Here is a 12,478-nt window from a genome sequence, read left to right on the forward strand (position 1 = left end):
GGAGAGGATTTTATTTCTTCGAGGAATTACACCGTCGAGCGCATCGACGTTTACAAAAAAATCTCTATTTTCTTCTCTCCCTTCCTCTCTCTCTCTCTCTTCTTCTCTCCCTTCCTCTTTCTCTCTCTTCTTCTCTTTATCTCTTAGAGGACTTGATTTGACCCTTGTTTGGCTTTGCTTATGACAAGTCATAAGAAACTATTTATAGAAACCAGGAGAGCGATAAGTGAGAGGTAGGTGAGCGATAGGTGAGAGGTAGGTGAGCGGTAGGTGGGATGTGGTAGGTGAGCGGTAGGTGAGCGATAGGTGAGAGGTAGGTGAGAGGTAGGTGGGATGCGGTAGGTGGGATGAGATTTTTAATTAGAAAGCTAATTAACATCATTTAATTAATTTGCGAAGTGGGAAGAATGCTTGGCAAAAGCATAATTTGTGTTTAGTTAAATGATTATTAGGTCTATTGGTTGTTCTTCATTCAACAAATGTATACCAAGTACCTGACTAAATAGTCGACAATGCCGTGATTCCTAAACCAAAAAGCAGCGATGCCACCAAATTTGTGGCCAACATTGATTCAATTTGTTGTGAAAAAACGACTGCAATAAAGCGAAAAAAGAATCGAGAAAATTTGCACGCAGAAAAAACACCAGAGCGACACAAAAATTTACGTGGTTCGACAAATTTGCCTATGTCCACGAAGCTGTAGAGGATTTTATTTCTTCGAGGAATTACACCGTCGAGGCCTCGATGTTTACAAGAAAATCTCTATTTTCTTCTCTCCCTTCCTCTCTCTCTCTCTCTTCTTCTCTCCCTTCCTCTCTCTCTCTCTTCTTCTCTTTATCTCTTAGAGGACTTGATTTGACCCTTGTTTGACTTTTATATCTCAAGAAGACTTGACTTTGCCTTGCTTGACTTTTGGCTTTTGCTTATCTTGTGGCTTTTGCTTGGCTTGACTTGACTTCTCCTTTAAGCTAAAATAGACTATTTATAAAAACCATGAGAGCGGTAGGTGGGAAGTAAGTGAGCGGTATGTGGGAAAGTAGGTGAGCAGTCAGTGAGATTTTTAATTAGGAAGCTAATTAAATTGTGGTAGACCGGGTCTCCACATTACCCCACTTGGAGACTGGGACACTGATTGTATCACCTACTGACTGCATCATCTACTAGTTGTACTAACTTTTTTCTCAAATATGATATCCCTCACCTCTGCAACTCGAATCCCCTGTCTTCATGCCAGAATACCAGTTGAAGTCGAGCACAACTTCAGCTTCTCATGAGTAACATCCTCAGTTGACATATCACCGTCTACGTAGTCTTGTACCACCAAGCTCTTTCTTGGGTTACTCATGTATCTGCTTACAACTCTCACTATGCGAGCAATATCCTGCCCCTGCTGAAAGCCTTTTTCAACAAGTCCAACATTGTACCTCTTACTGCCACCAAACACAATCTTCATTCGATACACCCACTTGTTGTGCAATTTTTTCTTTCTTGGTGGAAGTTCTATCAGTCTGATTCTCTAGCAGGGAATCTTTCTCCTCTTCCTTGGTCATCCCTCACTTGCTCGAATTCTCACCTTGCAAGATTTCTTTATACCTTTGTGGTTCTCCACCATTTGTCTGTACAAGGTCCGGTTTTCTTTCCTTTAGCTCTGCCACTTTTTAAAAACTTGATCTTCTTCTGTTTCCCCACAATGCACATCTGACCTAAGTGTCCTTGCCTGAGTAAACTTGTAGTCATATATATTGTGTCAGTTTTCTTACCACGAGTCTGTACTAATGCTTCTTTGGTAACCTTACAGGTGCTATCTGAGATGACCACCCTCATTGAGCTGCCCAACAGAGATGAGGACTTTCTTCAACTCAGGAACGTGTTTGACCTTTTGCAAAGTTCATTTGCTCTTGTTATGGAGTGTAATATCAATGTCTTTCATCCCCACCACGCTCAGAATTTTTCCATCAGCCAAATGTATCTTCCCAAAGTCACCTGCAACATAGTTTCGCATAAAGTATAGTAAGAAACTGCCGGTGTATGGAAGGAAGCCCCTGAATCCAGTATCCAGTCATCAACAAAACTGTGAACTGTCAGCAGTAGCGCATCTTGTATTTCTTCAATTACAATATTAGCATCATCATTCTCATTATTCTTACGATTCCTGCAGTTCATTTTATGTGGTCAACCTTGCCACAATTCTAGCAGGTTGTCTGCTAATCAGACATTGATTTTGATCTTCCTCTGTGTAAGTTCCTGTCATGCGATCTCCCTCTGGAATCAACATTCAGCCCCAAACTTAAACACGAGGCCTCGCCAAAATCCTTCATACGCTTCTCCTCAACCAGAATCAAATCACGAATATCATCATATTTTAACTTAGATTTACCTGCAGAACTGCTAACTGTCATCTTCATGGCTTCCCAGTTATTTGACAATAAAGCCACCAATATTAGAGCATGTATCTCATCATCAAAATCAATTTCAACCGACGACAATTGATTAGTGATAGTATTGAAATCATTCAGATGTCGAGCAACAGAGACATATTTTGACATTTTCAAGTTGAATAACATTTTCATCATGTGCACCTTGTTATTTGTCGATTGCTTTTCATACACACATGATAAAGCCGTCATGAGATCTGCAGTAGTTCTCTCTTTGATGACGTTGTGGACAACCGATCTTGATAGGGCAACCGATCTTGATAGGGCAACCAATCTCGACAAGGTTAATCAAATAAACCTCAGATCCTGTCGATCCAACATATTCAATTCTGCTTTGTCCATCTTTTCCGGTCGCTTTCCCAGTAACGGAAGATGAAGTTTCTTCCAATAAAGGTAGCCCTCTATTTGCATCCTCAAATAAGCAAAATTTATACCATTGAACTTTTCGGTCCCCAATGTTATTACTTCGTCTCCGCCCATCGTTCTTCCTTAGATCCGAATCAAATCTATGATACCAATTGTTGTGAAAAAACGACAGCAATAAAGCAAAAAACGAATCGAGAAAAATTGCACACAGAAAAAATACTAGAGCGACACAAATTTATGTGGTTCAGCAAATTTGCCTACGTCCACAGAGCTACAGAGGATTTTATTTCTTCGAGGAATTACACTGTCGATTGCATCGACGTTTACAAGAAAATCTCTATTTTCTCCTCTCCCTTCCTCTTTTTCTTTTTTAGAAGACTTGGTTTGACCTTTGCTTGACTTTGCTTATGACAAGCGATAAGAGACTATTTATAAAAACCAGGAGAGCGGCATGTGGGAGGTACGTAGGATGTGGTGGGTGAGCGGTAGGTGGTAAGGTAGGTGAGCGGTAGGTGAGATTCTTAATTAGGAAACTAATTAACAACAGTTAATTAAATTGCGGTAGACTGGGTCTCCACATTACCCAACACAATGGTATGCAAGTTCAATGAAAAATTGATAGATTCCTCTTGGCTGCATAAACAACAAGCTGATAGGCATTGTAGATGAAAGGTGAAGGTGATTTATTTCCACCTTACACCTATTCCAATCTAAAACCTCACAAATTTGGCCCATTCTCGATTATCAAGCGTATCAATGATAATGCATGTCTAGAATTATCACTGAATCTAAATATTTTCAATACATTTAATGTATCTGATTTATGCTACTACCATCCACCCGATGACGGACAAGCTCAATCTTCTGAACTTGAGTTGACTTCCTCTGGAATGGAAGGGATCAACTTGGTGTAAACTTATCCACCAAAGCTGCTAGAGAACAGGCAGCATGAAGAAGAGGAAGACAAAAATCCCCCTGCTATAAAAATTGTAGAAAACAAACAATATCATTCACTCTGCCTTCACGGTTATTTGGCTAAATCTTATACATAGTAACTATTATAAAACTAACCTTATACATATTAAGCTAATACAATAATACTGAAACAAACTAAGCTAAAAACTAAGGGGTTGTCTGGTAAAGGATATAGAGTTGGATTTTGGAAGGATTTAAGCTAAATCTGCCAGATGATCACTTTGGACAAAATAAATCTTCAGATTTATTAAATCCGGATTTCCGACATTTTGGGTATAAATCTCAGATTTAGTAAATCCTCCTGTACCACGGAGTTAGTAAATCCAAGAAGTCCGAAGAAAGAAAGGCCTGCGCAAACACACCTTCGTTAATGGTTTCAGGTTGGAGTAGAGCGGGAGGAGGACGAAGGTGGGAGTTTCAATAATATTTGTACATCGCGCTGTCATTGCCTTCCCAGTTATAACTCTAATCGCGATTGTATCTTGAGAACTCAGTTGCGGTCACTTTGGGTGAAATTGGGAGAGGTGCGATGGCTTTGGGCGAAACAAAAAGGGGGTAGAAGGGGAAAAGAGGGGAGAGGTAGGTTTAGGCAAGAGAGGGGATTGATAAAGGGAAACAATGGTTTTTTATTTTAATATAATTTTATCTAAATTAATTTTTATTAATTTAAGTGATAATTAAGTAATAAATAATTGATATATTATCATATTAATTACAATGAATTAAATTTGTATATAATTATTTAATACTTAATTAATAAAATAAACTACCTATTATATTTCATTTATTTAATAAAATTCTAATTAATTATTAATTAATATAGTAATTAATTAATTAATTATTAATTGAAAGATGTTAAATTATTAATTAAAAAAACTAAATTGACATATTTTCACTAATAATCAAGTAGTTTAGCGAAAAATTAATTATTAATTACCATAAGTTATTATAAAATTTAAATTGAATAAAATTAGATTTAATAATGAATTTCTATCTTAGTAATAAAATAATCAAAGTTTGCTGCATTCTTATAAACCTGACTGGTTATTAAATCATGATAAAAATTGTCAAACAGTTTAACAGGATTTAATTAGATTTATGAAATTCATTGTCAAATAATTTTTTAAGATTTAACAATTTCAAGAATTACAAAATCCGAATTTACCAGATTTAGTAAATTCTAATGACTTGAACCCCAGAAGTTGCCGAACAGCCCCCCTAAGCGGACTATCACAAGCAGAGGTAGACCGAGCCAACACAATATTTGGATGTAGACAACTACATCACCATACCACAAGGATAAGTTATCCTTGCAATGGATGCTAACAGTTGACTTGAATACAAGAGGCACACATTTTGTTGATGGCATGACATGTCATAGTGGCAAAAACTCTCCAACATCTGAAGTATTGCATCCATCAGCCAAAAAATGCACTTATATGTGCAATAGCTCAAAAGTGTATGCTTATTCTACAGCTTTATGAAGACAACAAACTAAAAAGTAGCCATTTACAAACCTCTTCAAGTATGTAGCTGTTGGAGTCCATCTCAATTCACTTGAACTTGCCAGCATTCATTATTACCAACATGGATAAAAAATTCCTTAGTACTTTCTTGAGATCACAGTGGAGCAAAGTGGACATAAACATAAAAAAGTAGCATTGCCTTTCACCTTCAGGCCAATGTTTCGATGGAGGTGGCAAGTTGTTCTGATTTTGCGAGGTTATAAATCCGACACCCAAAGACATGGATGACAGCATGCATTATATCCAGTTTTCTTTCACGCAAGCCACCCACAAATTAACAATGAAATATACTTTTGCAATGTTCTACTAACGAGTTCATTTTATTTGGGTTTTGCTATGAACATATCCTAAAAATTGGAACAATTCATGAAAGGGATCCAAAAGATACATTTATAAGTACCTTCAAAAGTCACTTGATGGTAATAAAGCTCGTTATGAAAAGCATCACATTGAGTGTGCATTCCAGAATGAAGATTTGAATCTGTAATACTTATTGGAACAAGTTAAGAGAGAATGGAAAAATGAAGCTCATCTGCTACGGAACATTGCAAATATTTCTGAAGACCAGCTATCGCCTATCATTTGCTTCAGTTGAAGTTATTTCCCCTACAAATCTACTACATCAATGTAGAGAAACTACAATTATCTGAGCTTTGGTATACAAATAAGAAAGGAAGAGCACAAAAGAATAACCCTTGTTTCGGAAGGTCCTAACATCAAACCAAAATGTTCATTATAGAAGTACTGCATTTTGGCTATGAAGGCCAACTAGACATGGGATATATTGAAGAATACTAACAAAATTATTTTTAGTTTAAAAGGGATCTTTGGAATAAAGAAATCACTTTTTTTTTTTTTTTGTGATTTGATATTTTCTTTCCTGATTTATTTGTTTCATTATTTATTTTCCATGCTACGCATACGTTAGTGAGATAGAGTAGAAAAATGTGGTTTCCTTCATGCCCTTTGGCAAAACCATGAATCTCAACATAATGAGACCCCAAAATTTATAACAACCTACAATGAATAAGAACCAAAATGCTGGGAAGAAAAAATGAAATTTTCATTGGAAAGACATAGAAGTCATGAAACAAATGCAAAACCACACCTCTGAAGCGCTAGCAACAACATCATCAAAATTGACCGAATAAACATGATCCACCAGGCTATAAACAAAGCCATTTCCTTTACAAGATCAGAGCATTCCATTAGTCCACCAGCAAAAGGAATACCACCAAACAAATTACCTCTAATCTGAGACAACCCAGCAAGCAGCAACACCAGCACTGGCGATGCAAAGAATTGAATAACAGCAAGACAAACATAGTGGTTGTGTAAAAAAACCTTTGCCCGACCATAATCCAGGTCCGGAACCCTACTGGAATGTAACCGCTGGTACCAGCACAACACCGGCTCATTCAAATACATCTGAACATTATTGCGCAGCACCAGAAGTTGTGAGCCAGCCGCTGCTGCCAATGCCCACACTCTCCAATCCTCAAAATGCTCTGCCAAAGCTAAAGGTTTGACCCAAAGAAGCGAGGAGAACAAGCTCAAGATAACGGAAGCGTAGAGGAATACACGGGCAAATGTTCCGCAGGAGACAACAGAGAGATTCCAACGCAACTGATCGGTGCCAAGCCAAAAGGACCGAGCTGCTCGTCCAGCGGGCGTGAAGAGAATACCGCCAAGGAAGCCGGCAAGGCAGGCTGCAGCAGGCGAAACAGCACCAGGGACTCGGAAGTCGAAGACAGAGGGAGATAAGTAGATAAGAATGACGAACGTTGAAAGGAAGCTGATCAAAGCAGACAAAAGGCTAAACCGGCGCTCCGAGATGCTGGAGGCGGAGCGTTCGAGGGAAAACATAAGGAGCAACACGAGGAGATGGGAAGCTGAAATAAGAACGGCGGCGAAGAAGAGTGAGGCAAAGGGATCGGACAACGGGAAGATAATGCAGATAGCGATATTGGAGAGAGAAATGAAGGATGAAAGAAAGGGCGGTAGGAGTGGAAGAAGAGGCGAGATGGCAGGAGAGAATCGGCGAGGCGGAGGCGGAAGAGCTGGGCCTTGGATTCATCGAAAGCAAGTTGGGAATCCTTTGATCGGGATCTACGTTTGGGATCGGGGAGGGAGGATGCGACTACGTCGGGGCGGCGGAGAAGGGCTTTGGTTCCATCGTTGGCGGGGAGTGAGTCGGGGTGGATGTATGTGTGGAGACCTCGAAGTGTTAGGACGGGGAGGTCGAGGAAGCAGGCGAGGATGGCGGCGGTGAAGGAGACGGCGGCGTGAAATAAGATGCCGGAAAGCATGGTCGTCGGCGGAGTGGAGTGGAGTTAGTAGATATGGGTTATGAACGGGTTAAGAGCTAACCGGATGAAATAGGTTGAAAGAATTTAGTAGATATTATTCAATATTTGAGTTAGGGGCATTGATTTTGCCTAGAAAATAGCTCCATGATCTCCACATAACGAAGCATTTACTGTCGTACATGTTTAATAAATCACCACAGAAAAAGAAAGAAAGAAAACATTTTATATTTTTTTGATGTTATGTTGACAACTTATAATAAATAGAAGGGGTTGAAATTCATTAATCATCCTTATTATTTTCTCTTCAATGTTAGATCCAATAAATTTAGGGGTCATTTGGTTCAATAATTGTTGTGTCCTAAATATATAGTGATAGAGTGATATATTAATATATTAGTGTTGTACAAAGATCTGCACACATATGGGTAAATATTCGAGAGAAAAGACACTGGGAGTTTTTACGTGAAGAACCCGAAGGGACGAAAACTATTGGGTCAGGTCCAGTGGAAATGATTTCACTCTATTGATGTGGGTTACACAATCTTACCTGCACTTGAATAAATAGAAGGAATATTACACAAGTAGGGCTGACTTTCATGAGGGAAGTGGTGGAAAACACTGTGGTAGTGACCAAACTCTCTGAAGAAAAACAATATTTGGTTCAATAATTATTGCGTGGTTGCATGAACTGAGGTTGTGTTGTGTGTGGCGTGCATGAGTGAGCATGGTGCTATGTGAGGGACAAATGATGCTATGTGTAAGCATGAAAATTATTCGCTCAGTCAAGGTAATTACACGCTCCTGCATGTTTTTTTTTCTGCTGAAATTTAAAAACTTTGGATGTTCTTACATTTTTTTGTAATATTTCACTTTTTTTTTCATTGCTTTCAAAAGAAAAAAAACATATGGGAGATTGAAAATTCTAGATATGAAAGAAATATAAGATTTTTTTCTTCTTCAATCTCATTTAAAAAATAATAATAATAAATTTCTTCAGAAAATTACATTTTCCCAAAAAAATTCTTTTTACCCTTTTTCCCAAGCTTATAAATGCCCCTCTTGGGTTGCCATGGAGGGCACACCTCTTCTCCTTCTGGTTGGTATTTCAGACAGTGAAGCCTGGGTCTTTACTTTTAAATTGAAAGGGTTGGCTGCTTTTGTTGGATGGAAACTTAAAGGGGGTCAAGTCTCGTGAATCTATGACTAAGTTGAAGGAGATCAATATCTATGATTTTAGGTTTGGGTTAGAGGCGATAAAGACTCGTGATTTTATGTAAACTTTTTGAAAGAGCAGTTTTTCAAATAATCAATGTTGAATCAATTAAAGTACTGAGTGAAGTCTGCAATGCTCCATCAGTAATTGAAGTTAGTTGATCTTCCAAAGCTAATATGATGTTAACAAAACTGAAAAAATAAATAAGAATAGAAGGCTTCTCAAGAAGTATACACTGGACTTGCTTAAAACCTCTGCTCTCTTAGGAGAAAGTATGTTTAGCTCACTTTCTGATGTATAAGAAAAAAAGGGTGTGTGTAGAATAGCTAACTCGCCTTATTTTGAATATGAGTCTCTTAACAAAGAAAAAAGGGGCCTCGTTCTACTTATCTACGTGGGATTTTTGAAAGAATAGCAAAAAGGTAGAATAGCTAACTCGCCTTATTTTGAATATGAGTCACTTAACAAAGAAAAAAGGGGCCTCGTTCTACTTATATACGTGGGATTTTTGAAAGAATAGCAAAAAGGAAAAAACTACACTATGAAAAAATGTCCTTGAATCACTAGGGGGTATACTTTCTCAAGAAAAGAAAAAAAAAATTTGGAGTATGATAGATTCCCAGGACAAGAGTACAAGTATAAAAAATGTTCCTATGCACAAGTTTATAGGAATAGGCCTAATCATGGATACTCTGAACATAGAACCTCTTATTATACTGTGCTAACTAGGGCTAAAAGATTAAGGCGGATCTCTATCCAATCCTTATCGATGCATCCTATAAACCACTTATCCCTAGAATCCCCTTTTTTATCCTAAAGTTTCTTCAAAAAAATCCAGAAAACACATCGTCTATCACTTGAGGCATTTACTTTTATTTTAATTCCCTTTAGAAAGCTCTAAGTGTTGAAGATGAAAATAAGATGTCTCGTTAGTGATATGATTATGCGCTGAAGTTAGTGTGCCACCTTATCCCACAAACAATCTTGGATCAAAAACTTCCTCTTAACCCACTTCACCCATTAAAATGAAGGCCTCACAACCTTGAGAAATAATGGAGCAGGAACCTGAGACTACCATGAAGGGAGTGGAGATAGAAACCAGAGACATCGATACTATCCATTTCACTTCAGATCAGGACCACTGTATGAAGTTGATGTCAAGGTAGAATAAATGGATATTAATGCATAAATTAAGTGTATCCTGGTTGATCTAGAGAATATTAGAGGTTAAATTGTTGATAAAGTGCTCAGTAAATTGGAAGACAACATTAAACAACACAAGGAAGAAGATAAAGGTTTAAAAACATTTCAAGAAAGTGCCACCATTATGGTGGCTGAGACAAAAGCTTCGTTAAGAGAGCAACAAGATGATGTTGATTTTCAAGATGTTATAATTGAGGAAGGTGTTTCATCCCCAACATCTTTTTAATCAGTTAAGACGTAGAGAAGAAAAAAAATAAAAAATTGGAGAAAAGTATGGAAGAAAATCTATTCATGTAAGTCAAAACCCAGTCTCAATATCAGTACTAATACATGCACATCATCAAGATGTTTTAGTTGAGGAAGATCTCCAACCTAACACAACACAATGTATTTCCTAATGAATTCAGACAAAGAGATTAGCACCTAAAAAAGATGATTGAAGAATAATTAGTTTTAGCACCTCGAATCCAAAGATGAATTCCAGCTACAATACCAGTACATGTGAAAGTGGAGAAACACGAGCTTGCTCATTTAGTTGAAAACCTAAGGAAAATAGCAATTGAGAAGAGAGTTTCTAAGAATAACTTTGAATCACCTTCTACTTCCTAGAAAGACTTAAAATCTCTTATCGAACAACATGTAAATGATACTTTTGGGGTCCACAGTAATCCGACCCGAACTATCAGCTATGGCACGACTCAGTTGTCTAGAAGAAAATTGCAATAATGGACACCATTCCAAGCCTAAGACCTTATTTATATAGTGCGTTGAGCGCAAAATCCAAAAGTGAACTTAGTGACTGAATTAATTTTCTTGATTTTATTGTCACAAACAATTAGTAATTTTTCTATCCATATTATAGCTGTAACTGTTAATGAATGAAAAATCTTGAGGAATTAATACATATTTACTCAAACCATCGACACAAATTTCAAAGTAATCGAGCAGCTCAAGATGATGATCGAACAATTGAGACATCAAGTTACAAGAATGCGATCTAAGTCGACCATCCAATGACCATCAACACAGTCAGAGCTATTTGACACATTATGACGAGAGACTCAATAGATAGACCACGCCAATAGTCCCAAACCGCCTAAACTCTTCACAAAGGCGCCCAACTGCAAATTGTCAACCGAACAACCTTTTACTTCAGCCAACACATTCGCCACGGCTGGTCGCCTTGGTCGACCAAACTCAAGTGTATGAATCAGCTGGTTACCGCCACATTTGAATTCAAATTTTAATATTGTTTTGACAACATATCATTGCGATTAAATTGCAATAAGGATGGTTTCCATGATCGTTCTCTCCTTTATATTTACAAATACACCTCTATAAATAGGAGGCAAAAGAACGAATGAAGGGTACCCCTCCATGTTATTCTACGGGGACTTCCTCAATTACTTTTACTCTCTCTCATCATCCCTCTCCAGACTCTAACTCTTGAGGTGTGTTTCCACAAATAATAGTTTAGGATTCAACAATATCACATTACTTATATATGAATTTCCTATATATCACTCAATTCTTATGAATGTACACACCTAACAACAAAATTTCAATTTTTACATACATACCACGAAATTCTTACGCCAAAACTTCAATTTATACATGCATAACACATTATGCATTTAATTATTACATATTACTCAATTCTTATCTATATACAAACCTAACACCTAAACTTCAATATTTACATGCATACCACTGAACTCTTATGTATATACATACGTAACACCTAAACTTCAATATTTACATGCATACCACTGAACTCTTATGTATATACATACGTAACACCTAAACTTCAATATTTACATGCATACCACTGAACTCTTATGTATATACGTACCTAACACCAAAAGTTTAATTTATACATACATACCCTATTACCAATGCATTTAATTCACACATATCACTCAATTTTTATGTATATGCAAACCTAACACCTAAACTTTAATACATACCATAAATAAATAAAAATAGTAGCATAAATGGACTCACCTTATTCAATGATTTCTGATTTGAAGGAGTTGGTCGTCTTTGTAAGCTCGAACCATCGGACATCGTTACCTTTCTGGCTAGCTCAAATGGCGACTGTATCACGATGCTTCATTTGGGGCGGAGATTGTTTTTAGCGAAATTGAAAGGGAGAAGGAAAGTGGAGAGGGAAAGGGGAGGGGTAGCTCGAGAGGGTTTCGGGCAGAGAAGGAGACGGAAGAGAAACGCACGGGTGAGGGAGACCATAAATGAAGTTGAGGCGCGTGGGTTGTATAAATTAGGTCATTTACGTTTGATTTCCATGTAATTTGCGTTAGCAATAATTTGGCGCTAATAAGTATGATTTATCTGTCGATTTATTTGACACAAAATTCATCGCAACAACAATGAATGCACAGGTTTTGTCCTTCTCAGAATATTTTTTTTTTCATCAAATTTTTTAACGCAAAT

General features: G+C 37.4%; 1 protein-coding gene across 1 annotated transcript; it reads right to left on the bottom strand.

Annotated features, from left to right (window-relative positions):
• Nucleotides 1-6,348: 6,348 nt before the first annotated feature.
• LOC110019727 lies at nt 6,349-7,745 on the bottom strand. Its single transcript, XM_020717517.1, is given in 2 exon segments — nt 6,349-7,299; nt 7,302-7,745. Coding segments are annotated over 2 exon segments (1,224 nt in total). The 5' UTR covers nt 7,612-7,745; the 3' UTR covers nt 6,349-6,385.
• Between the last annotated feature and the right edge of the window lie 4,733 nt (nt 7,746-12,478).

This window comes from Phalaenopsis equestris, unplaced genomic scaffold (assembly GCF_001263595.1).
Source record: "Phalaenopsis equestris unplaced genomic scaffold, ASM126359v1 Scaffold000074, whole genome shotgun sequence".
In the NCBI taxonomy this organism is placed as follows: Eukaryota; Viridiplantae; Streptophyta; class Magnoliopsida; order Asparagales; family Orchidaceae; genus Phalaenopsis; species Phalaenopsis equestris.